Source organism: Mus pahari, chromosome 2, assembly GCF_900095145.1.
Source record: "Mus pahari chromosome 2, PAHARI_EIJ_v1.1, whole genome shotgun sequence".
NCBI lineage: Eukaryota > Metazoa > Chordata > Mammalia > Rodentia > Muridae > Mus > Mus pahari.
The window spans coordinates 101103833-101131086 of record NC_034591.1 but is presented as its reverse complement, the minus strand read 5'-3'; the positions used below and the strand labels follow the sequence as shown (position 1 = coordinate 101131086).

The 27254-nt window shown below is 50.7% G+C and overlaps 1 protein-coding gene across 16 annotated transcripts in view; it reads right to left on the bottom strand.

Annotated features, from left to right (window-relative positions):
- The window catches only part of Dysf (dysferlin), a 202984-nt gene that overhangs the window by 101656 nt on the left and 74074 nt on the right, over positions 1–27254 (bottom strand). For 8 of the 16 annotated variants that reach the window (XM_029535482.1, XM_021191884.2, XM_021191880.2 and 5 more), the window contains 11 exons: positions 23937–24005; positions 23762–23805; positions 20332–20414; positions 12056–12097; positions 10791–10906; positions 10355–10468; positions 8812–8989; positions 8153–8277; positions 6466–6572; positions 1643–1835; positions 433–588 (listed from right to left, as the gene is read on the bottom strand). In XM_029535482.1, coding sequence (XP_029391342.1) covers positions 433–588; positions 1643–1835; positions 6466–6572; positions 8153–8277; positions 8812–8989; positions 10355–10468; positions 10791–10906; positions 12056–12097; positions 20332–20414; positions 23762–23805; positions 23937–24005 — 1227 coding nt within the window. The remainder of the gene's footprint in view (positions 1–432; positions 589–1642; positions 1836–6465; positions 6573–8152; positions 8278–8811; positions 8990–10354; positions 10469–10790; positions 10907–12055; positions 12098–20331; positions 20415–23761; positions 23806–23936; positions 24006–27254) is intronic. The other 8 variants (XM_021191881.2, XM_021191876.2, XM_021191885.2 and 5 more) reach the window with 1 other exon arrangement.

Here is a 27254-nt window from a genome sequence, read left to right as displayed (position 1 = left end):
TCTTCTTCTTCTTCTTCTTCTTCTTCTTCTTCTTCTTCTTCTTCTTCTTCTTCTTCTTCTTCTTCTTCTTCTTCTTCTTCTTCTTAACTACATCTTATGCCCAGGCTGTTCTCAAACTCATTGTGTAGCCAAGGATGGTCTTAAACTCCTTGTCCTCCTGCCTCTACCTCCCAAGTGCTAGGATTACAGGCAAGTGCCACCACATTTTGTTTTTCTAGTTTATTTCAACCCCACATTCCAGCACCCACCAGCAAGCCTCCTAGACTCACTGCATGGAATCTGGAGAGTTTGGAAGGAACTGAAGAAAAAGAAAGTTATTTTACTCAAATACTCCTTCCAGAACAGGACTGGATGATGGGGGATCAGAGGAAGCTGAAGAAAGGCCTTGTGTTGAGAAAATCCTACAGTGACCCCAGCAGAGCGAATACTCACTTTCAGAAAGACGGTCTGCAGCTTCCCACAGTTCCTGCCGCAGTAGCTGGGGCCCCGACGGGAGAAGAGGACTTCATGGGCGGGCACCCGTTGGTAGGCCACGCGCTTGTCACCCTGCAGCATCCAGATGATGATGTCCGGCAGGCTGTTCTGGGGCTAGAGAGGGGGTGGCAGTCAAGGTGGGGATGGTGACAAGGTGACATGTACGGATGGAGTCGGGCCTGATCTCTGCCTCAAAGGCCACAAAGGTCTTGCCTCACTCACTCAGCTCCCATCCCACACTGCCTCACTCACTCAGCTCCCATCCCACACTGCTCGCTCGGGGCCCTGTCTTTGGCCCTCAGCTTAGAGGGGAGCCCCCACAAATGTCTCTGAAATGTCCATGCCTTTCTGGGAAGATGCTCCTACACAGAACAGGGAAGGTGTGGTCTGCTAGATGTTCCTCCTGCTGACCCTAGGACCCTAAGGTCTGTAGGCTTAGAGGAGTAGACGCCACCCAACAGGGGCTCCTCACCACCTTCCCAGGGCCCTTCAGAGACACTGAGGTCCCAGACGTGGGGGTAGGAACTGAAAGGATATTGAGGAGGACTTGTCCTTGCCCTCTCTCAGCCATGGTATAAATTCCGCGAAGAGGGTAGGATCAGGAGCAAGGGTCAGCAGTCTGGGGGACCCTCCCAACCATTATGAAGATACACCCAGGGAACTGGCCATGCGCCTACCACCCTGCCCAGGGAAACTCTAAGGTTTATCACCCCTCTCCAAGCAGCATTTCCCACTTCCCTTTTACAGCCCTCTGTTCCAGACACCATCTCCCTGTGCATGCCCAGATACCATCCTGTCTCACCTCCCATATTTCCTACAAACAGGAACCAGTAGCCCAGAGGGAGTCATGTCGCTGCAGAAACAGACTTCATCATGAGACCTAGAGCCAGACGCCCTGGGTTCTGGTACCAGACTCACTCTAGCATCCCTCAATAGGCTAGGGCCTATCTACTGAGTATCTGCTGTGTGTTAGACTCTGAGTCGAGCACCATAATGTCCAGTAAGTACGCTGCTGTATCCTGCCAATGGGCATACTAGAGCTCAGAAGTTTAAGCGACCTGCCCCAAGGTCACCTAGCAACAGACCCAGGAATGTTCCCCAGTGTAAACATTTGGTCTACATTCCAGGAGGCAGGAAGGCTGAAGAAAGGCCCCTCAGGATTCACTACCTCCTCGGCCAGGGCACGGAGATGCAGAAGCCAGTCCTCAGCCTGTTCCAGGGCGGCGGGGAGTTCACTGTGGCCAAGCTTCAAGGCCAGAGCGGCTTCTTTGATCTGGCTCAGGTGACGGGTGCGGAGCCGGAGCAGGTACTGATCAAGGTGGGTGGCAGAAGGTATCTCATGGATGTCACACAGGGGCTGGCTATGAGAGACAGGTGGAATGCGCTTGTTCACCAGGGTTCCACACACCACAGAGGCAGGTGCATGTATACCTAAGTATGTACATTTATAGGGTCCCTACCCACTGCCAGCCTACTGCGTGCTCACCTCAGCGTCATCTGCCTGCTCCAGAAAGCCTTCCTCACACAACCTGGTCGTTCTACTCTGAAACATAGCTCCTTATTCCCGGGCATAACACTTTTTGGGATAACCCTCAACCTCCAGTCTAGTGGGTTCTTTTGTATGAGTACTCCCCACTCCACCCCACCCTACCCCTCCCCACTGACTGCAAGCTCTCAGAGGACCTAGAGGGTCTCTTTCCTGCCCCCTTGTGTAGTCTAGGGCAGAGGGCAGAGGCTAAGTTGTCCCACACTGAAATAAATCCCTTCTGTGTTGGGCGCACACTCTCTCCAAGAAGGAAATTTATGGACCCCTGACTAGCTACTGCAGACGCTGTGGGGAGGCCAGCAGCCATGAATACAGAAGCATCCACCCTGGCTGCCCCAGAGTCGGCCCTCCCAGAATCCTGAGCTTTGGAAAGCCTTCTGAGCGCAGCTAGGGTACCGCGGCCCTCAAATAACAGTGCTGAAGCCCAAGTGAGGAGTTAAGTTAAACTCCATCGTGTGTGGGGGCAAAGATCCCTGATCCCGGACTCATTACACGGGCGCTCTCTAAAAGCCCCACAGACGGAAACTCCTCAGCATCCCAGGACTGGATGTGCACACCCAAGGGAAATGCTAGAAAAGAATGGACGAACTCCAGTTCTCCCTCTCCGAGCAGGACCCTCCAGCTGGCCCAGCCCTTGCCCTCAAACAGGACATTCGTCAACGCTGAGCCAGGCCTGCTCTGAGCTGCAGCCCCCGCCCCCTCCCCGCAGCGTCTGGACTCCGGGCTCCCGGCTGATTTATTTTTTCTGCCAATTTCCCCGAGCTATGCAGAACCAATTACCGCCGGAGCGCCGCGGCACCGCTCTGGCAGGCCCTCGGCGCGCTGCGTCTTTCCTGTTATTTTTTTTAATTGAATTTTTAGGGTGGGGGGAGCGGGTGCGCGAGCTCCATCTCGGGGAAACTTAAGCCCCGGGGCCCGTCTCAGGTCACGTACTGCACACCCTGTGGTAATATAATATTTACTGCCCCGAGGGTGCCGCGGACGGCAGCCCCCAGGCCGGCGGCAGCAGCGGGCGGAGGCCGTGCGTGCGTGGTGGGTGAGGGGCCCTGGCGCACAGTGGAGCAGAGAGCTGGAGAAGCTACAGTGGACCCTCCAGCAGACCACCCAACCAAGACTCCCCAAGACAAGTTCTCACCACTCAAAGATGCCCTGGCTCGTTCTCACCCCCCAAAAAGGTCCAAGACTGGGGAAAAGGGAGTCTGAGGAGACTACTGTACCCCTGGTCCTCCCTACAAATGGAAGGTGGGCCATAGCAGGGCTCATTAACACCACCGAGGGGCAGACCTGGCTGCTCACCAAGTCACTACCTGTCCCTGAGGACCAGGTCGGTGATTTTATCGGGGCCAGTCCCTTGGAGAATGAGCTGGCCTCATTCTTGAGTCCAAACAGATGACCATCCCCCAATTTTGCCCTCTCATGAGGGAAAACTGAGGCAGCCTGCCATTCCCCACGGGAGCAGCCTTGGAATGTTTCCCAGGGGGAAAAAGTGGCCCTGATCTGCACCTGCAGGGCTGACAGGAACTATTCCTGTGCAGGATGCTAGGAAGGGCTTGTAGCTGCTGGAACGGCATGATGGCATAAAGCAATGCACAGAGGCAAGGGGTGCATTATGGGACGGGGAGGGTCCAGCAAGCCAGCAAACTCAGAAGGGATGAGGGTTATTAGGTACCCTGTGGGGAAAACAGTCCTCTCCAGGTAAGGGAGGGAGGGGGAGGGAGGGAGGGAGGGAGGGAAGAAAGAAGGAAGGAAGGAAGGAAGGAAGGAAGGAAGGAAGGAAGGAAGGAAGGAAGGAAGGAAAAAGGGAGCGAAAGAAGGAGGGAGGCCAGGCTGTGAACGGGAGAGGAAATGAAGGCCGCAAGAGCTGCTGTGGTTTGTGCTGTGATCTTTGAAAGTGGTGAACCCATAGATCCAAGAGGGGACAGGAGATGGTGATGGAGTCTGGGGGCACGTGTGGCCTTAGACACAGCCTGGCCCAGAGCCGAAGGATGGGCATGAAGAGGAGACCCAGTGAGCCCAGTGTTCAGAGAAGAAAGCTTTGGTACATTGGTGCAGGGGGTGGGACGGGGAGGAGGCTCAGGGTGAGCTAGGGAAGGGTTCTAGCTGGAGACAATAAGGCTGATAGCAGGTAGTCAGCCCAGGTCAGCCATGACACCTGCTTATGCTCAAGAAGCATGGTGGCAGCCTCAGGTGGTGCATGGAGAGATGGATCTGGAGTCCCTTCCTGATCCATGTCAAATCATGTCATGGATCCTGGTGGTCCTGCTAAATATCCTGAGAGGATGAGAGTCCATTCCCACTCCAGGCTGCTGTCCTGGGAATGATGCCCCACAGAGGCCTGGGCATCCTCCTGCCACAGGACAGTGGCAGAAGAGCCTGGCTTGGCAGAGTTCCAGTTACATCCTCCCTAAGAGGACACTGAAGACAGCCTGGGACTAAGTCCCACAGACTCCAGTGTCCCAGCACCTCAGATTGACCAGGGATTGGCTCCCACCAGCCCCACAGACTTGCCTGTTCCACACCGCAATGACCATGAACAGTACTGCAGAAATCCATTTTCTGCCAGCCACTATCCAGAAGTGGCATCACGGGGCACTAGGCACAGCAGCCTTTCTGTAGGCACACCCAAGGCACAGGATGCTCTGAGAAGATGCCTACCCGCCCCTTGCAGCCCCTGCAAGGTGACTGTGCCCTGTGTGCCCCTCCAGCACCACATTCCCTCCTCCTCCAGACCAAGGCCACTTCCTGATGCCTCACCCCCTGGCCCCCACTCTGCTCCCCTCCTGCTAAGCCTCTCAGGGAATAGCCCTGAAGCCCACCCAGCTGCTGTGGCCTCTCCAGGGCCCCATGTCCTGTCTACGACAGAGTAGCAGATAGTCTTCCACTTACTCGATATGTGGGTCTGGGTGTGTCAATCAATCTCTGTGTGCCTCCGTTCCCTTATTCGGCCCTCAGAGAATGGTATGATCAGAGGTTTATGCTTGGTGACTAGAATAAACACCAACTTCCCACACAGTGTCTGTCGCAAACTCTGCGTTACCCTCTGCTCCCTCCACACCCACCCTCCCCAGCTCCTGCCTTAGCTGCCTGTACCTTGCTGTCACTTTGCAGCCCTGTGTCTCCTCTCTTGTCATCCTGAAGCCACAGCAAGCATCTGGCCCAGGAGTCTCCTTCCTCCTCAGCGTACCCAAGCTGAGCTCTCCTTGGCAGAGCCCCTAAAGCCCGCCTTGCTAGAAATCAACTGTCCTTGGTAGCCCTGAAGATGGCAGGCATTTTAGGGTCACACACCTTGGTCTGGGAAGTAAATCCTCCACTTCCGACCTTAACATTTCCGCCAGGAATCTCTCTGGGAAGATTGCCTGAGTTCCACTGTCTGCATCCGCTCTGAGTTCCCACAGACCATGCCTCTCGCTCCACATCCTACCTAGAGGGCTCAAGTTGTGCCCTTATCAACAGAGATGGGGCTGAGCCTGGTTTCAGGAAGGTATGGAAAATGGAGGAATGACCTGTTTAGGGTGGGGCAGGGGCAGGGCCATTCCTTTGGGATCACTTCCTAACCAGGCTTTCAAACACCTAACCAGCAGTTCCATATATCTCATGGTGAAAGCATTTCTCTGATGCCCTTCAACTATGTTCTCCAACTAGCCTGAGAAAGAAAAAGAGGGGGTGAGGGAGATGGCTGCCTTCATTCGGAGCCCCAGAGAGTTCAGGAGAGTGGTCCTGATCAAGTCTGTTTCATACCTGAAAACCAGCCCCCCCCCCCCCCCCGAGGCAGAGCTACTGAAAGCCAGCAGACTGCGGTGAGGGGCAGGTCTCCTGGTCCTTGCATTTGTCACTGTGGTAACCACAGTTCCTTTTACTCAAGCCTCCTCGAGGTACCACTCCTTTGTTGATTAGATATTATTAAGGAGTCATTCTTCCCGCCAAGTTCAACTTCAAAGCTCCCATGGAAACACTACTCCTGGGTGTGGAGGAGATGTGGAGGGGAGCCCCCTCTGCTGACCTGCAGTCCCTTTCCTCCTCACTCCCAGACCCCCTTTTCCCAAAGCTGACAATCATCTGTGTGCAGTGAAGCCTAAACAGAGCCCAAGGTCCCCGACGACATGGCCTTGGGGGAAGGAGGGGCGCCCCCACCCCAGCTTCTCCTGGAGATCCCATCAGGGAGCTATGAGGTCGGGGATCAGACACACAATGCGTCCCATTCAGGTGAGCCGGTCTCCCGGCCCACAGCTGCTGCTGCTGCTGCGGGGAGATTTATGACCTGTTCTAAACGTCACCTTTTCAACTCCCGGTGCAGGCTCCAGCACCTCTGGGCTCAGCACCGGCCAGACTGCTGGCCAAGCGTGGCTGGGAGACGTGCTTCTGCTCACCACCACACACGAACGCTCCTGAGGAGACAGCCTTGGCTGAGCCAGGAGAGGCATCGGAAGGTGCCAAGGACCCCCTACCTGCAGTCTGCAAGGAGCTCATCTGTCAACTGAGCCACCAGGGCGTCCACATCCTCAGAGGAGCACTGTGCCTTCAGAGCCAAGTGGACCTGCTCCAGGTTGGCTTCCTGGGGAACAAGCACCCGTAGGTTAGATCACCACAGAGCAGGACCCAACCCCCAGGCCCTGTCACCGAGCCAGAAAGGAAGAGATGGGAGGAGAAGGAAGAGGCAAAGCCAGACTCAATCTGGCTCCAGAACCTTCCAGGATGCCCGGTGCATCCCCACAGCTTGATTCTCAAGCCAGATGCCCAGTCTCACACATGGACACGAGGCAGTCCTCTGCTAAGGAGAGATTTTTCACAGCCTGAGTGCATCCCCTCCCACCTGCCACCTCAACACCACAGGGGAGTGGATCTCTCTGAGACAACACTGGTCAGTGTTTTCTGGAATCACCTACACTGCCAGATCCAGATCGAGCCAGTTTCCCCAGAGGTCATGCAGCCACCAATGGACATAAAGACTAGACTCCCAGAGCTGGCTCTCTTGGATTTCATCTGCTCCCCTTCTCTGGGCACTTTTCCTAGGGCAAGGTCCTGGGCTGGAAGGCCAACCTCAAAATACCTACCAGCCCAAAGCCGTCTCAGTCTCCTGAGTAGCCCTCTCCATAGTCAGGGCATGTGGTGTGTGTCCCACCCTGGGGGACTAAGCCTAGGGAGAAAACTCAGTCCCTGCTGTCGGGGAACTGTGGTCTTCTGGTAGAGTAATGAGGAGCCCAGAGAGCAGCAGGACAGTGACTGTGTAGTCTCAACTCCAAGTTCCCCCGCTGGTGTTAGCTGCCCACCACCAGCAGCTGCCAATGTCAGGGACACGCCCCTTCCTTGCCTTTCTGCCTCCCTTCCTACTGTGCTCATCCCTAGGTCTCTCCAGCCCTTCCTCCCCTGTGCTGCCCCTCATCCCCACCATGTAGCCACACTCACTTTCCCCACTTGGGTGATGCTCCCTGGAAGGGAGCCTGGAGCCACTGCCTGACCCAGCCAGCGGCTTCCCAGCATCCTTCACCCCTCCCTTGGCCTTCACATCCGTGCCCTCTCGAGATTCTCCTGCACGCCCTGAGGAAACAGAAGGCAGCCTCAAAGGGCAGAGGGTTTCCCAGAAGCCCCTCCTCACCCCCACACGGAATATCCCTCACATCCGAACGCTCCGCCCCTCTCCCCAGGTTCCCAGCTTTGGACCCCAAGACAAATGTACCAAGGCCTGGCAGCCTGAGTTCCACCAGCTCCCAAGAAAGCCATTGGCCTCCCAGGACCGTCTCACCCTCCCCTGAGTCCTTGCCATGATATGCTAGATACGGTCCTCGGTCCTCATCTCTCACTTCCTCCCATTGTCCCTATGGCATCCTCTTGACGCTCCTTAGTTGGTCTTTCCACCATACTCCTCACCTCTCCCTCAGCAGCCATGAAGGCCACCTGCATCTAAGTCTGGAGTCATAGCTTCTGGCTTCTAGCTGCTGGCTGGAAGTTTCTGGCACAACTAGAGAACACCAGGCGTATCCTGACAGTTCCGTTATCTCTCAACCCTCCATCTTTCCGTCATCTCCAACATCCACCTCGGGCATCCCCAGCGCCCATCTCTACACGTCGGCATGCTGCACATCCTTCTGGCAGGGCTAGAGACCAGGCACCGTGTCTGGACAGGCTTCCACTCACCAGCCGGTCGGCGATCCTGAGGAGTTGGTTTTGGGTCTCAATTCGATGGCTGATGTCTTCCCAGTATGAGGACAGCACCACCACGGGCTTCACGTTGCCCCAAGGCAAGTAATAGTAGTGGCATCCTGCAGGGAGGGGGGAGGGACCTGAGCACTGCAGGCCCAGGGTGGTGAGACGCTTTTCTGCAGAGCATAGAGCTCAGGTGACAGTGCTTTCAGAGCTGGCCCGGATTGAGACAGGACCCGCTCTGCTTTCTCCTTAAATGCTTACGCTGTGGCCGGTAGTTCCCAGGATCCAAGCACGGTGCCTGACCACACCTGGGGTGGGCAGGACAGGGTGCTCTGGCTCTCACATCAAAACAAGAGGGCTGAGAAGAGGTCTCTGGAAGACCCAAGCTCACATCGGCCAAGGTCTCCAAGCCAAGCCCCCAGGCCCCGTGTGATGACGGCAATAGCTCAGGACCAGGGCAACCACAGAACAGTGGTGATCAAGCCTACAGGAATCCAAACTGTGGGTGCAATGCCCTGCCCCCAAGAGGGGTATGAGGGACAACACAAGAATTACAGGAGAGAGACACCCCGCAAGGTTTGCTGTGGTTTCCACAGGAGGCAAGGGTTGACCTTTGCCCTATGACCTCGGTCCCCTCCAGCTTCACTCACCATCAAAGACTGCCCGGCTATACTGGGTGGTAGAGGCCAAGGGCAGGCAGGTGGTGTCGAACTTGTTCCCGTAGTTCCCAATGCTGACCTCGAACTGGATGGCGTCATCCACATCCTGCAGCATGGTGGCTGAGTAGAAGGCAGCAAAGAGGGAATATTTGCGCCTCCGCAGGTACTTCTGCAGGCAGAGTGAGCAGGCCAGAGATCACAGGGGAAGACAAACAAGACCCCCCCACCCCGGCAGTGTGGATCCCACAGACGGCAGGCCCGAGCCATGACCAGAGAACCCAAAAACTTCTGGCTGGGCAGAAAGTGACAGATGGTCCAAAGGTGCAGCCTCCGGACTTGGTTACTGAATGAACAAACTCTTTCCAGGTCTGTGCACGTTTGCTCATGATTCCCAATACAATCTGCTCCTACAAGGTCAGGCTGCTCCTTAATCCAAACCAGCATCAATGGCACCACCATGTCCCCAGAGCAGGGTCTCCTGCAGCGTCCTTCAGGGCATCCTACACCTCATCTGCCCCTGAAAGGGGCTGAAAACTCTCAGTGACCATGCCCTGCCTAGACACACGCGCACGCACGCGCACGCGCGCGCGCGCACACACACACACGCACGCACGCACACATGCACGCACACACATACGCACGCACACACACACACGCACGCACGCACACATGCGTACACACATGCACGCACACACACACGCACAGGCACACACGCACGCACGTGCACACACACGCACGCACGCACATGCGCACACGCACACATGCGTACGCACGCACATGCGCACACGCACACACACGCACACCAGGCGGCCCTGTAGTCTGCACAGGCAGCCTCAGTCATATGCTCATAACCTACAGCTCAAGTTGGCCATTCCAAGCCCAAGGCACAGGGCTAAGACAGTGTAGAACACTCATGTGGTTTGACATGAAACAACACCTCTTTGGAAAGCTGGGGGAAGGAACTGGATCAGGTAAGCTTCGCATCACGTGAATGGTAATGATAGATAACACTTATTGAGCGCCTACTATGAGTGTATATATATCATCTCATCTTAACTACCATCTCCTAAGGTAAATGTGACTACAGACAGGGAAAGTGAGGCACCTGGCGGATGGGAGGGCCAGCATGGACACCTGAGGTAGCTAACCACAGTGTCCTAATACTCCTGAAGACCATGCATGGCTCTGATATTTCTGGGGCCTTAGAGTCTTTGAGTATAAAAAGGGTTAACAAACAGCCACACTGCAGCGTGCTGGATTTGAAGACATCAGTGGTAAATGGTGTCTCACTGACCTCATCGTTAGCTGTATCAAGTTCTGAGTTTCTGTAATACTTTCATCCATCTCCCTTAAACCTCAAAGCATCCTGGGGGGGCTGGGGAGGGGCAGGATATCACACTATTCTCCCCTTATCCCTGAGACACAGGGGCCCGAGAAGTGCCCCTACAGTAAATGCAGGTCAGAACTGAAGAAGGCCCTCTTAGCCACCTTGTTCCTGTTCCCAAGCCAGCTCTCTCCCAGAGCACGCCCTCACCTCCACACGCAGGATATCATCAGCAGGGAGGCCTTCCACCTTCTGCTCGCTGTGCTCCACCAGTTTGGTCTCCAGGGACAGCAGAACCCTGCCTCGATAAGCCACACCTTCTCCCTGCAAGGGAAAGTCACAGTCAGGAGCAAAGGTAAGGGGGCAGGAAAGCACAACGCAGGATAGCACTGTATAGTTCACCCTGCAGATGGGGACAGACCAGTCCTCGGGCCCTGGCCAAGGGCATGAAGGCTGAGGGGGATGGGCCCGGGTGGCCTGGAATGAAGGCAGTGAGCAGGTCCAACTTCCCAGGAGAAAGAAGCCCAAACAGAAGGAGATGCTCTGAGGGTTTGCCCGGGCCTCGTGAGGCCTGTGGAAGCTCATCTGGGCCCACACAGTGCCAGACTGGGCTGGAGACCCTTAGAGGTTGTGCATGGCTGCTCACCTTTCCTGTGTTGAGCTCTGCATAAGGATCTGGGAAGCCGGTGAACTCTCGGGGACTGCCATAGAGGTTCACGTAGCAGGGCCCAAAAGTGGGGAGGAAGCCCAGGTTGTCATCCACTAGAAGATACAAGAAGGTATCAGAGAGGTGGCCCTGTGGATCCTTTTAGGGTTCAGCCTATCCACCTTCAGATAGGGTCCCATCTCTAATCATCAGTTTCCCCCATATGCACCATAAGTGGCCCCTGAACATGTATAACTAATAATACTACACTAGCAATGACTATAATCAAGTCCCCTCCGTCCCTTGGGTCCTTGATCTGCTGAAATGAGACTATTCCTACTATCTCATTAGTCCTAATTGACAGATGAGGAAACTGGGTCTCAGAGATGTGACTGAGCACAGGACAGCAAAGATACAGCACGCTCAGCTGGCAACACACAAGCTGTGGCTCAGACCATGGGGGAGGGGGATCCAGAGCCAGGTGACCAGAGAAGCCATGTCCCAGGAGAAGGTGGAAAATGGAGAGAGGATCATCACCCCCCTCTCTGGCACATGTTCTCTTGACAATGCCACAGTTGCCCTTCCTGGGACAGGACCTCACAGGCCACCCTCTGACCCTGCAAAGGCAGGACATTCAGGATGCTCAAGGCAGAGCCAACACCAGGACCATCCCGGTGATGGCACAGCCTCGACACTGCTCAGCGGGACATGAGGCTGTCCACCCTAGGCCATGCTGCTGAGACAGCGCAGGGGTTTGGGGGAGGCAGGGAGAGGCAGGGGCAGCCAGAGCTACCCTGCCTATCACCTTTCCACATACTTCTTCCTCCAGACCCCAGTGCAGACAGGGCTTGGCTTTGGGAAGCAAAGCGGGGAGCGTGGAATGATCAGACGCAGGGGACCGCTACCAACTGCTTGTCAGTCATCACGGTCATGATTTATCTCATGAATTATGCTTCAAGCATTTCTCATTCCCCTGGCCACCTCCAAATCCCCAAGATGCCTCACAATCCCCCTGGCCTACTCTGCCCCACCCCCCATGTTGGAAGCATCGCTGATGCTTAGGGAGGGCCTGGGAGATCTAAAGGAAACTGGCCTTAAAGCATCACAAGTGATTCATATCAGTTACCCAGTGGCTGCGACTTGCCAGTGGTCAACTCAGAGACCTGGCTGTGGCTCAGTCCCCTCCATGCAAGTCAGAAAATTCCCCTCCAGCAGAAACCCCAATGTCCCATCCCCTCGTGGATCCCTAGGTGACAGCAACGTACGGTCAGTGGCTTGTGGACTCTTGAGTACACCTGCAGGCTCCTCTGAAGCATAAAGAAATGGAAGAGGGGTTAGGATGGGTGTGGCTGGGTGGAGAATGGTTACATGAACAGGAGTCTGGATGGAGAGCTGGGGGACGGGCTCTGTGAATGTACAACAAAGGAAAGCACACACCCTGCCCCGCAACTCCAACCAGACGGCCCTCCGCACCTCTGTGACCTGATCCTCCATCTGATATACTCAAGAAACAACGCACAGGAGAAAATGTGCTTTTTCTTCATTATATACAGGTAGATTAGGAGGAATGGTGCAAGGAAAGAAACGTGAAAAGGGAACCGCGAGAGAGCCATTGTGGACAAGAGAATACCCTGGGCTCCAAACCCAAGCATCAGACTGACACTTGGGCCCAGCACACTGAGCCAAGGCCATTTGAGGCACAACATCTCCACCTAGTGGCTATCTCTAGTATTGCCACAGACAGCAACATAACTATTTTCTCAACGTGAGCCAGTGAAGATAAGACAAATGATAGCATATGCACACGAGCATATCCATGCACATCCATTAAAATAACTATAATAAGAATATTCTAGCCTTTTTACTTTTCCCACAGGTTCATGATAGTTGCTAGGAACTGCCAGAGGATATCCAGCGAACAGTCGCATGTAGCTGCTGGTCATGGCCTGTCATGCTCCAGTGTCACTGGAAATAAGTATGTGTATTCTCTTATAACTCTCGGGATGTGGCTTGGACATCCTGGATTTAATGTGTCCCGGGATAATTCTTCATCCGTTGTGGCCCGGAGAATCCAGGTGGAACAGCTCTGGAAGGCTCACAGAGAGGAATGTGAAGCGCGAATAAGCCGCATCTATGGTGGTCTGGAGGTAAAAGCACGGATGGAGAACTGAAGCCAGAGACCTAAAGAGGGCAAGGTCCTGAGCTGGCCTTCAGATGTCTGCAGCCAGGTCTCGGCCCCCAAGGCTAGCGGCAAGGGTCGGTGTGGCAGAGAGTTCCTCATGAAGATTTCCTTATCTACAGGAACTGAGCCGGGCCCTGGCATAGGAGAGTTCTCAGCTGGAAGAGTGACATAGGCAGGCACAGCTGTGGTCCCGAGTCTACTTTAAGCTCCTCCCAAATGATGGTTTAGCAGGAGGAGCCTGTTATCTTGGACTAAATGAAAGCAGAGACAGAGATGGGACCCCTGTGTCCTTGCCAGGGACTGGCTTTTAACCTGGTAGTCAGTCAGAGAGAGTTATCTACCAGTCCCACTAGCAAGCTAGCCACCTGCTGGCGGTGGCTGGAACTGCACAGGCCTCCTTGTTAGTTTGTAGATTCACACTCATTTAGGAGCCATAAGCAGACATCACCGTGGGCATTGACTCGACCCTGCTGACATCTTAGGCCAGTGCTTCCCAACTTGAGAACAGGTCACAAGTCCCCGATGTTGAGGTTCACCCCAGGTTCTCGCCCCTGTGTCTGCAGACAGCTCATAAAGTCAAGGGCAGGGAGAGCAAAGAAGCCACCAACACAAAGTCGCTATTTAGTCCTGGTCGTCTTTCTGCCAAAACACACGTGTTTCGCTGTGTTTTCCCTGAGCCTGGAGAGTTGGGTCCAAGGAAACCCCAAGTCCCCAATGAACACGCCTAGCTTTTTACTGTGAGAGTGAAGCCCGCCCGGTTCCCTCACCTGGAAGAACTAACTGGAAGGGACAGAACAGGCTGCCAGCCGCAAGTCACAGCTCAGCAGGCGGTCCCTGGGGACACGCGTGCACCCTAGAGAAGCCAAGCCATTGCCTTCAGCCAGCCTTGCCAGCTCCCAAGGCTCGGCAGAGCCCCAAGCCCACGGCTCTGGCTGCCTGACACCCTCCTGGGCCAGGCAAGAGGGAAACGGGGAGAGTGCTGGGAAATTCACTGTCATCCAAAATCCAAAGACAACTTTGGTTCTCCCGGTGCCGTTCTGTAGCACACTGTCCATATGGGTGCCAGCGTCAAAGATGCCTGCAAGTATCACAGGTCCCATGAGCTTACCGCCTTTCAAAAGAACGGCCACACCTAAGAGGGCACACTCCTTAAAAAAAAATAATAATAATAACAAAGTCTTCCCTTAATACATTGGTGCACAGGGTCCAAAGAATACTTCAGTGTGCCCAGGCAAACTGCGGGCAGAAGTGCTTAAGAGGTTAGTGTTAGGTTTTGTCCTTACTGGGGACAAAAACAAGATCACAAAAACAAAACTCCAGGCTGAACCAAATCATCAGGGAGCTCAAGGCAGAAAGAAGTGGTTTTGATTGGTTGGTTTGCTGTTGTTGTTGTTGTTGTTGTTGTTGTTGTTGTTGATGTTGTCGTCATCGTTATTTTGAGATACAGTCTCAATGAGTTAGCCCCGTGGGTCTTTTACTCACTATATAACCAGGAGGACCTCACACTTCTGATCCCTTTGCCTCTACCATGCAAGTGCTGGGCTACCAGACGCATACTACTACACTCTGTTTGTATGGTGCTGGAAGTGGAACCCAGGGCTTCTGCGCGCTGGGCAAGCACTCCACCAACATACAGTACAGTTTGTGTTGTGTTTTGGGAGAAACAAGAAAACAAGGTAGTGTACCTTCCCAGACTAGGGAAAGAAACGTAGCCAGAGGCAAAGGAAGTGACAACCTTCAGACCAGACAGCTGCGTCCACCTGAGAAAGGGACCCATCTCTACAGGAGGGGACCTCAGAGAACCCAGGAAGTCCCAAAGAATAACCAAATTTGATCAATAAATTTAGCTCTGTTGTCATATTGATCTGGCTATTTTGCTGCACATTCCAGAAGTCATCAGCTGGTTACAAGAAAAATCTGTGGTCCAGCCCTTGACACCATCCCTGAGCACACTGGGTTGCTCGAGACTTGAGTGCCATCTAGTGACCATGGAGACAACTTTCTCACCTCATTAAAACCAGGGTGATGGGAGGCTAGCTTTACGGAACAGTGGTGGGTGCTTAGCAAGCATGCCAAGGCCCTAAATTTAATTCCCAGTACAATAATTAAGTGAATAAATAAATAAATTATACAGTAAACAGAAGTACCTATGTAACAAAAAGAATCAAAAATAAATGACGACGGGGCTGGGGGGAAGCCTAAGCTCCCATCAGACGGCCGAACACAGAGGCACCGCTGTATCATATCAGAAACTTCCCCAAAAAACACTCAAAATGCCATACTGTCATTAGTTCTGTATTCAGAGACAGAGACAGTACCCAGTCTGAAAACTGAAACAGACTTGTGACATACAGGTTACTCAGAACTGCCTCGTTTTTAACCCAGATAAACGCTGTCCCCAACCTCACGCTGCTACATGTATGTGCAAAGCACCAGTTCACCAAACCCTCTGACCGGCTCATTGTGTAGACGGGGTACATTCTGGGACAGAGTCCTCACACTCCCCGATAGCATGCCTTCCGGAAGCATGTCTGTATGTGTCGGGTTGCTCAGTCTCGTTGATGGGGTCAGAACAGCAGATCAATGCTAGGTGCTGAGAGAAGAGTACCAAGGGTTACTGGATAAGACGCAACCTTGGTGTGTATTTGGGGTTTTTTGTAACTAGCCTTTGGGACTGAGAATATAACTCGGCTGGTAGAATACCTGCCTAGCATGCATGAAACCCTGTGTTCAATTTCCCATACTACATAAATCAGGCATGGCGGCATATGCCTGTAATCCCAGCACTTGGAGGAGTGGAGATGGGGGGATCAGAAATTAAAGGTCATTCTAGACTTGAAATCACACAGTAAAATCAAGGCCAGTTTGAGATTACAAGAGACCCTACCTTAAAAAAAAAAAAAAAAAAAAAAAAAGAAGCCACCAAGAGTGCAGTATACACCTTTAATCCAGGCACTTGAGCCAGAGGCAAACAGAGTTCTGAGTTCAAGGCCAAACTAGCTTCCTCCAACCACTGTACACCAGACACCGGAAATGCTACAAGTTCTAGGCCAGCCAAGGCTACATAGTGTGACTCCATCTCAAAAAAAAAAAAGTTTTATTTTGAAAAATGTTTCAGAGGAGTTAAAAAAAGAGGGGATGAGAGACCGACCACTCATGAGCCAGCAAAGCTGAGCAGGGATGCCCCACCCTGCCTGTGCAAACACCTCCACAGAGCATGCCTCAGTAGAAAGTGAATGATTGAGAGAGGGAGGGGACTATCAAGCCAGCTATGCTAAGCTCGAAAGCCTCCATCTTACAGGCTCCATCTGAATGCTACAAGAAACAGTTTGGAGTTCTCAAGTTCAGGCAAGTTTTGGGATAACTTCTGTTGGGAGATGGACCAGAGCAAAGAGGACCAGAACTGATGCAGGAAAAAAGACGATCTGTGGATGATGCTAAAGGTGAAGTGCATGAATACCCACTGCCTCTGACCACTGAATCTCAGACACTAGCAGAGCTGGGGTAATCCACTGGGTCCCTAAGAGAAAGATGATGAAAAAAGCCCAACTTTGTAGAGAGGAGATTGAGTGAGTATAAAGAACTTGAGCCCCAACAGGCTGCAGAGCCACAGTTCTCAAGGCTACCCCATCAGCTGTTCCGGGCAGAGGTGAGAATAAGAGTCATTCGACTCAAGATGCTAATCTCAGATAAAATCCAGCAAGATCGACAGACGGTGTCCTGGCTAGCCATAGGCTTCCAGCACGAGGGCGGCCACCCAGCGCTATCACGGTGACTCAGTTTGAGTGAGCACACTCAGCAATGTACACACAACAGGAGCGCCCAACAAGCTGTTTCTTAGAAGTTACAGAGACATTCTGTATGACCAGCATCTTCTAGATTCATTCAAAATCTAGTCAGATTCCCACACAGGAAACTGATCGGACTTTTCTCAGCAAATACACCAAAACAAATTCAAAGTGTGTTAGATATTTAAGGGAATATGTAACTATACAATATAATATATAACACAACATTTAGGTTTATAAATATAAACATTTAAGTTTATATATAATAAACACTAGGTTTATTTAAAAATAAACCTAACTAAAGGCTGGAGGTATGTAGTTCATTTGGCAGAGTGTGTGCCCAGCATACACAAAACTCTGGGTACTTTCACGGGCATCACATAAACCAGGCATGATGGTTGTGGTGGTTTGTATATGGTTGGCCCAGGAAGTGGCACAATTAGAAGGTGTAGCCCTGTTCGAGTAGGTGTGGCCTTGTTGGAGTAGGCAGGCACTGTGGGTGTGGGCTTTAAGACCCTCATCCTAGCTGCCTGGAAGTCAGTATTCTGCTAGCAGCCTTCAGATGAAGATGTAGAACTCTCAGCTCCCCCTGTACCATGCCTGCCTGGATGTTGCTATGTTCCTGCCTTGATGATAATGGGCTGAATCTCTGAACCTGTAAGCCAGCCCCAAATAAATGTCCTGGTAAGAGTTGCCTTGGTCATGGTGTCTGTTTTCAGCAGTAAAACCCTAAGACAATGGTGCACACTTGTGTCCCAGCACTTCAACACTTAAAAGGTATCAGCAGAGACCACTGGGAAGGTGGCACATGAATGACCAAATCTGCAGAGTGGCAGAGATATACAGATGCCCTGCCCTACACACAAAGCTCTAGTTTCCAGAGTTCAAGATCATCCTTGCAAATAACAAGTTCAAGGCCAGTCTGGACTACAGAAGACCCCAATTCAAAAAAGAAAAAAAGCTTAAATAAAACCTAGATGTTTGCCAAATATTTATACATGGCCTATAAAACAGAAACCATATTTTTGTTATTTGATAAGAAAATTATTTTAAAAACATAAACTACTTAGAAAATTTGAGAAGGAAATAGTAAAAAATATTCCTAAACAGAGTTAAGGAATCCAGAACTGAAATCTCCAATAAAGATTTTTTTGGTTTAAAGGTTGAGAGGCTCACTGAGGGGAAAAGAAGAAAATTCAAATACAATAAAGAAGAAAGAAACAGCACAGGTAGAAGAAAGTCCCTAAATCCTAGAAGTCACCGTGAGAAACACTGTACACATATTTTAAAGCCTCAACATAAGGGATGTTTTTCTAAGAAATTATAAATTATCAAAATGGACAAAAGAAAAAATAACAACCTAAAAATAGCAATGATGACAAGAGAAACAGCAAAGTTTATAAAGAGCCATGAGTACACCCACTCAGAAAGGGCACCAGGCCCACGTGGTTTTATGGGTGAATTATTTCAAACCCTCAAAAGACTATATTCTATGTTATATAAACTGTTCCCAGATGTTAAAAGACTTTAAATCTTTCCGATTAATTTTACAGAGCTGGCATAACCCAGATACCAAAAGCAAGCACTAATAAGAAGACCAAGAAGACAGAAAACTAAGGGCTGAGCTCAAGAGACACTGCAGAGTTCAGGAAGTGAGAAAAATGGTATTCGGAGATGTCAGAAACAGATGAGCTGAGATGCATTGCTGACATGACTAAAAACTGTTTTGAGGAGGTGATGGTGGTACAGTGTCTTACTCACTAAGGAAGAGATTAATAGGTTAAGTGGCATGCAAATTTAATTTCCATCTCTCAGAAAGTATTCAAATATAACTGAGAAATTACCAGCAAGCTCAAAGTTAGTGCCTATGGTCATAGAGAACAGTAAGAAAAAGACAGCACAGCATCAGAAATACACCCTAGAAGTGTGTATTTATAGCAGAATTATATATTATATGTTATGTTATATATTATATATTATATTGCATAGTGCATATTATATGTTATATATTATATATTATATTGTATAGTATATATCATATTGTATATTGTATGTTACATGTTGTATATTATATATTTTATATATATATATTAAAAAAACATATAACATACACACCTATGTATACAAAATTCTCTGTTACTGTTTTCAGAGTTTCTTTGTAGTTTGGTTGGATCTTTGGGTGAGGGCCTCTTGCAGCCCAGGTTGCCCTCTAATTCCCCTTGTCACTGAGGATGCTCTTCCTGCATCTACACACATCCCCAGTGCTGGACTTACGGACGCAGTACCAGTCTCACCTCCAGTACTGTCATAGCCATGTGGAAACAGTGTCACGTCAAATGTATGGAGGTCGCTGAGCATAACGTAGTTCAGACTTCTTGATGGGCAACTTCAGAACTGACAGAAGGGCTTGAAAGTGCTAGAATCCTTTGCTGGCTTTAATGTTAGACATAGATGTGAGAAGGCACTCAAGAGCTGGGGGTGCAGCTCGGGGGTAGAGCACTTGCCTAGTGTCTGAGGCACTGGGTTTTATTCCCAACAGCACAAACCTATTTTTACTTTTGTTTTATTTATTTTATTTTATTTTATTTTATTTTATTTTATTTTATGGGTTTCCTGCATGTATGTATGTACACCAGATGCAGGCAGGTACCCTCAAAGGCCAGAAGGAGGTGTCAAGTTCCCTGGAACCAGAGTTGCAGGCAGCTGTGAGAATTCTAATGTGGGTGCTGGGAACTGAACCCTGGCCTTCTGCAAGAGCAAGAGATGCTCTCAACATCTATGTAATCGTTCCAGACCTGTGTTGCTGCTGCTGCTGCTGTTGTTGTTGTTGAAAAACATTCATTGCAAAGTTATTTATAAAGAAGAAAGTCAGAAGATGCCTGAGTACTCCACATCAGCTAGCTCAGTCAATTATGTACACTTACAATGAAATATATACTTATCACAGTAGTATCCTAAAAGATAAGGGTGTAACTCAGTTCTTAGTCTCAGATGGAATGTACAAGGCCCTGAGTTCAATCCCGAGTACCACCAAAAGAATAATAATGTGTTCTAGAAGAATACTTAATCACAAGAAACCAAGACCTAAGTCTAATATTGCCAATTGGTAAGAAGCAATGACCAAACAACTCATTTTAGTGTATATAGGCATGCATCGTGTGTGTGTGTGTGTTTGTGTGTGTGTGTGTGTGTGTGTGTGTGTGTGGTCCAGATAGCTCAGGATGCTGTCCTTGCCTGCAGTGAAGGACTTAAGGGTAGCTCCTAGGTAAATGTCACAGTCTTCTTTTAGATCACTAGTTAATTTTTTACAAACTGACAATGGGTTACATTTTTACTAGGTCAATAAATTCCATTGCAAAATAGGAATCACTGGGGTAGGCAGGGCCAGGGTGGAGTCCAGCATGTAGTGCCGCACCCCACACCCCCAGGACTATCCACTCTCCATTCCGTGTGTAGTACCCTAGGTATCTGTTAGTGAGCTCTCACTGGAGTCTCCCTTCAGGCTCCCAGATCTTGAAGTATAAGACAGAGTGAGGAGGGATGGAGGAAGCCGGGAACAGGAGAGACATACCTTCTATTTCTCCTCCGGTGGCAGAGATTTTCGACATACCCAAGTAGGTGGTGGCCACAGTGTCATTGTGAGTGAGGCGGTCCCTAGAACAAGGATGGAAAAAGGACATGAACATGAGAGGCAGACATGGAACACGGTCTACTCAAGAAGGAAGTGACCTTAGTGACAGATTTGCCAGGGGTCCAGTCTTCGGCTGAGGCCTGGGAAGCCTGTGAGGAGACTAAAAAGGAAGTGAGCATGCTCAAGTCACCTCAAGGGGCAACTTGTTCACCTCGATGGCCTGGTACTCTGTATCTGTGGGCTTACATGGGGCCACCGTCCCAGGTTGATAGGGAGGACGCCAGAGGCAGGCAGGGTGAGGAGCAGGAGGCTGCTGACAAGGAGCGGTTTTCAGACCCAGAAGGTTCTTGGAACCCAAGACATGCCTAGATCCAGCGGAGTTCCAGGAAGTCATCTCCAAGGCCACGTGCTGGTGTGCCACGCCTTGCACAGAGACTTTAGCTGTGGCAGAGTGTGTCCGACCCTTATCCCACAGGAGCTGCACAACCAGTTAGAGACCAAGGACCCTTTAACATTCTCCCTGGACTGAGGAAACTTAGCCACAGAGGCATGCAGGCCCTGTCAGCCGGGGAAGGAAGAGCAGAGCCAGGGGTTCATAACTTACATCACAAGCTGCAGGATTAATAAGAGACCTTATCTCAAAAATAAGGTAAAGTTGAGGATTTGACATCTGGCCTCCATATGCAGGTATACACATATACATGCATGTCACACACACACACAAACACACACACACACACACACACATCCACATCAATCAAACCAGTTCATAGTATATACCTTAGCAGGTATATAGTACAGTGAGTCCTACTCTCAGGTGATGGTTTTGGCATTGGCCCAGATCATATATGGCCATGTCAGGAGACATTTTTGTATGAGACAAGAAGGCTCCAGACTTCCAGAGGGCAGAGGCCTCAGGCACTGAACAACTTTTGATTCAAGGACCAGACCCACAGACAAGAATTACTGTACAGAGGTCAGCAGTGCCAGCTTGGGCGGGCCCTGAGCCCCTCCGGTAGGTTCTCCAGCACACACCCAAACCCTTCTCTTGGTTTTCCCGGGGCTTCATCCCCACTGTGAGCACTTCAGCCATGGCAGATGTACCCAGCACCATTCCCAAAGACAAGGCGTGCTGATCTCATATTCCGTTCACCCTAATCCCCTGAGACACCCCAGTCTCCATCTCTTCCTTCCTCTTCAGATTGCCCAGGAAAGGGAGCAAGTTTGACGTTTGACATTTCCCCTGGGTAGAATGAGTAGCCTGGCAGCCCAGGTCCAAGTCCTGGTTTCTGGTAAGCTGTGTCATGAGAACGCTTCCTGAGGGAGGGGTACTGATGCCTGACATCCCACGTCTGACATCACACGCCCTTCTCTTGGTTGCTTCTTACAATGACAGGAATCTAACCCAATGCCTCAAAGGCAAGAAAGCTGGAGGTATTTTTAAAACATTGTTAAGCTCACTTCTTTACAAGGAACTGGGCTTCTGACTTCTGGCCTTGTCTAAATAGAAAGGAGAGGAAGAGTGGGTGGGGCTTGTTGTTTCCATGGAGGTAGCTTCTATTGAGGAGGGGTTTGGAAAGTCTGTTGTTGGTTTTTTCTTTTAACATCCATGTATGTTTGTTTGTTTGCCTGAACAAGTTTATGGTGTAGTTGCCCACAGAGGCAAAAGCAAAAGCAAAAACAAAAACAAACAAACAAACAAACAAAGGTGCTGAATCTTCTGGAACTGGAGTTACAGGCAATTGTGAGTTAGTTGCACATGAGTTAGGCACAACTAAACTGAACCCTAACCCTTTGCAGGAGCAGTAAAGACTCTTAGCCACTGAGCCATCTCTTCAGCCCTGAGGAAATTCTGTTTTTTTTTTTTTTTTTTTTTTTTTTTTTTTTAGTGAAAAAAGGAATTCTTAAAGACTTGAATGAAAGCTTAAATTACAGAGCCACATGGACCGTATCATATTTCTAAGATTCAGGTGGCAGGAGACGTGCATCTGTGTGTTCTAAGAAGAAGGAGATAGAAACTTCTAGCAGTGGCATGCTTTCTGGCCAAGAGCTGGGTTTGGGGGTTTTAAGGCTTTTGGAAAACAGTGAGTCTCAAAATAGACTCACAATAAAAGTGCCACTTCAACCCAAGCCAGAGATGCAGCCACCAGATTCCGTAATGTGTTTGGATTGTACAGTATGCTGATAGCTTTGACACAGCTCCAAGGGAGTCGGGCCAGGCACAGCCACAATCCATGGGGCTAACCGCACCCACACACATCCACACAGATGTATGCACGCACACACATGCACACCGGGGTGTCCCAGTCCACACAGCACAGTCATTTCCAGCTGACATGCAGAGACAGCTCTGGGAATGTAAAGTGTACCTTTTCACGAAACCGCTTCCCCTTCCCCAAGGCTCATACCAGCCGTGGTGGACCTCGGGACCTCTCCCTGGCCCCTGCCCACACTTCTCTCCCTCTAATTCTCTCAATCTGTTTTCTTTAGGCCCGGGGAACTGGCACACACTTTAATGGCTCTGTGGCCTGGGGTTTTTCCCTTGGTCTCTCATTATCCTCCTAGTTGGGGGTGCCATGGGCCTGCAACCAAAGGAGAATGGCCAGGAGCCACATGACCAGCGCTTCTGGGGGCAGGAAAAGGACAACTTGCTCTCTGTGGAAAGCCTGGTGTTTCAGAGTTCTCAGAGCTTGGACCCTGTTATCCCCTCAAGTGTGAGAAAGGCCACCACCTCGCTGCTGCTGTGAGAGACAGCATGGCCAGGCAGAGAGCACCAGCTCCAGCTGGCATTCACGTTGGGCCTCTGAACTGTCACTGCAGATAGCTCATTTGTTCTTTCCTGTCTCCTCTGTGAAGTAGTACCATGCCACCTTGTCAAGGGTCAGATAAACCCATACATGTGGAAAGTGCTCACTGGACACAGCCCTGGCCTGCAAGTTGGTGTTCACCAAGTGGTAAGAGTCTAAGACACTCACAGGCTACTGTCCTGACCTGCTTGACACCTGCAATGGTGACTTCTGTTCAGGAAATACAACCCCCATTTCCAGCTGACGGAGGGGCTCCCTTCTTCCATTCTGTCCCACAGGACACAGCAGCTGGCTTAGCTTCCATACCCCGCATTTACCCTTACCAATGACTTATCAGAGCAACTCCTCAGGAAGCCTCCAGAGATGGGCTCCTCAGTGCCCCTAGCTGTGGCCTCCTCATCTTCTGCCAGTATAGCATCCCAGCTCCAGGTTGCCCCATAACTGCCCACAGCCCTCATATCCTGCCTTGATACATGCACCCTCTGTCACAGCGGTGGCCCCGGTGAACAAAACAACAGGCCCGAGGACCCCTGGAGACACCCCTTCAAGGACCCAGAACTCACCAGTCCATGACACGAATCCTCATTTTTTCACACATGGAGGGAAACTAGGGGAGGAAAGGGAGCTAGATGAGAATAGAATCTTAGAAGAAAGCCACCCCCCTCGCTGAGCGGAAGTCAAGGATGCCAGCAGGACTCAGGGACCACGACGTGCTGGGTCCTCTGAAGGACCACTCACCATCGCAGGCAATGTGATGCTCTGGTTCCACTGAGGGTTAGCTGTCTTCTCCAGGATCTTGCTACAGAGCTAGGAGACACAAAGGATTGGGGCACGGAACTCTATGTGGAATCCGAGCTTTGTGGCAACCATATAACCCAGAATTCATCCCTCTGTCACACTGGCTGCTCTTAGAGCTGGCCCTGAAACCCTAGGTCTCTGGGCCATACAGGGCAAGCTCAGATGCAGGGAGTCTCTGCAGAGACAAGACTCAATGGAAGATAAGATCCAGAATGGGGTAGCTGGTGCAAATATCACAGTCCCGTTATCCTAAACCTACAGCTCTAGACAGAGACACGCCAACCCTACCTCCCATTGAGGCCCAGGCCCACAAACCAGCACCCACATAGAATTTAGTGGAATTTACAAACCCCATATGGCACTGGGGGGGGGGGGAGGCACACATCGGTAGACCACTCACCCAACATGAACAAGACCCTACATTCAATTCCCAGTAGGGCAAAAGAATGGAAGGGAGGGAGGGAAAAAGGGAGGGATGAGGGAGGGAGGGAGGGAGGAAACCACAGCTTGCCTCAGAGAAGTCCTGCCTGAAGGCATGTTTGTGCTACAAACAAGAAACAGACCAGGAATGGAAAGTGTTCTAAGGCAGGGGTTCCATGCTGTGACCACGAAGCCCCAGGACAGCCTGCACCCACACGTGAGGAAGAAGGCAAAGACTCAGTTCCAAGGGCTGGGGAGATGCCCTCATGAGTAAATCCTTGCCACAAAAGCACGAAGACTCAAGTTCTATGGCCAGAAACCCATGTAGAAGCCAGCCATGGTGGCACACGCTTGTAATCACGGCTCCCAGAAGGCAGCAACAGGAGGATCCTAGGGCTCCCTGGCCAGGCAGTCTAACCAGTTCTAGGTTCAATGAGAGATCCTGTCTCAAAAGATAAAGTAAAAGGCTAGGAGCTGTGGTGGCACATACCTTTAAACCCAGAACTCGGGAGACTGAGGCAGGCAGAGCTCTGTGAGTTCTAGGCCAGCTTGGTCTACATTGCAAGCTCATGACAGAGCTACATAATAGAGACTCTGTCTCAAAAATACATACAAAAAACATATATACATACATACATATATACATACATATATACATACATACGGTAAAGAGTTACAGAGAATGACACTGGCATGCACACACAAGTATATGTATATATACACACATTAACATGACATAGGTGTGGGAGGAGATGGAGGAGCTGTACAGAGGGTCAGGAAATTGAACAGAGAGAGGTGTGTAGCAATGGGGGATGGGGAACTGGGGTTAGCAACCAGAAAGTCCCAGATGCCAGAAAAGCAAGAGGCTCCCAGGACCCCAACAGGGATGACATTAGCTGAATACCCAACAAAGGAGAGAGAGAGAATCTGTATAGACCATATCCAGAGGTTGAGGGATGGGGCCACCCACCCATCTCAAAAATATTAGCACAGAATTGCTCCTGCCTAAGGGAAATGCAGGGACAAAGAGTAGAGGAGAGACTGAAGGAAAGACCATCCAGAGACTTCCCCATCTGGGGGAATCCATCCCACATGCAGACACCAAACCCAGACACTATTGCTGATGCCAAGAAGTGCTTGCTGACAGGAGCCTGATACAGCTGTTTCCTGAGAGACTCTGCCAGATCCTGACCAATACAGATGCAGATGCTCTCAGTCAACCATTGGACTAAGCATAGGAACCCCAATGGAGGGGTTAGGGGAGGGACTGAAGGAGCTGAAGGGGCCTTATCTGGCATCAGTGGGAGGGGAGGCCCTTGGTCCTGTGAAGGTTTGATGCCCCAGAATAGAGGAATGCTAGGGTGGTGAGGCAGGAGTGGGTGGGTGGGTGGAGGAGCACCCTTATAGAAGCAGGGTAAAGAGAGATGGGATAGGGGGCTTGCAGAGGAAAACCAGGAAAGGGGATAACATTTGAAATGTAAACAAATAAAATATCCAATTAAAAAAACATTAAAAAACATGACATAGAGCACACACATACATATGCAAGTGCTTACACATGCATGCACACACAGACACATACAGAGAGAAAGAGAGAGAGAGAGAGAGAGAGAGAGAGAGAGAGAAATAAAAAATTTTAAGAGACTCAGTCTTGATTACATAGTTTCTGGAAGGCAGATGAGTCCACTCCTAACAATAGCAAATAAGTTTCTCGGCGAATTTCTGAGTTTGAGGCCAGCCTGCCTGGTCTACAGAGTAAATAAGTTTCTCCTATAGACCTGACATGTGCTAAACAAGAGTTTTATTAAAGTGCATTATTTTATTTATTTTTTAAAGATGTATTTATTTATTTTATGTATGTGAGTACACTGTAGCTGTACAGATGGATGTGAGCCTTCATGTGGTTGTTGGGAATTGAATTTTTAGGACCTCTGCTCGCTCCGGTGAACTACTCACTCAGGCCCAAATATTTATTTTTTTTTTTTATACATAAGTACACTGTAGCTGTCATCAGACACTCCAGAAGAGGGCATCAGATCTCGTTACAGATGGTTGTGAGCCACCAGTGGTTGCTGGGATTTGAACTCAGGACCTTCACAAGAGCAGTCAGTGCTCTTAACCGCTGAGCCATCTCACCAGCCCACATTATTTTAATAATGACCATTTGAATTAGATCCAGAGCTTTGGGTCTCCAGGGGCGAGGGCTTTGTCTCTGCTCCCAACCATCCAGTTTCAACTCCTATTGCCATTTCTCCTCCTCCCTGTAGAAAGAGCCCAGCCAAAGCCTGCCAGGGTGGGGCAGAAGAGGTGTTAGCATAGTAAAGGGGGGAGGGAGGAGCAGCAGGCAAAGGTGTTAGCATAGTAAAGGGGGGGAGCAGCAGGCAAAAGTGTTAGCATAGTAAAGGGGGGGGTAGCAGGCAAAGGTGTTAGCATAGTAAAGGGGGGAGCAGCAGGCAAAGGTGTTAGCATAGTAAAGGGGGGGAGCAGGCAAAGGTGTTAGCATAGTAAAGGGGGGGAACAGGCAAAGGTGTTAGCATAGTAAAGGGGGGGAGCAGGCAAAGATGTTAGCATAGTAAAGGGGGGGAACAGGCAAAGGTGTTAGCATAGTAAAGGGGGGGAGCAGCAGGCAAAGGTGTTAGCATAGAAAAGAGGGGGGGAGCAGCAGGCAAAGGTGTTAGCATAGTAAAGGGGGGAGGGGAGCAACAGGCAAAGGTGTTAGCATAGTAAAGAGGGGGGGAGCAGGCAAAAGTGTTAGCATAGAAAAGAGGGGGGAGCAGCAGGCAAAGGTGTTAGCATAGTAAAGGGGGGAGCAGGCAAAGGTGTTAGCATAGTAAAGGG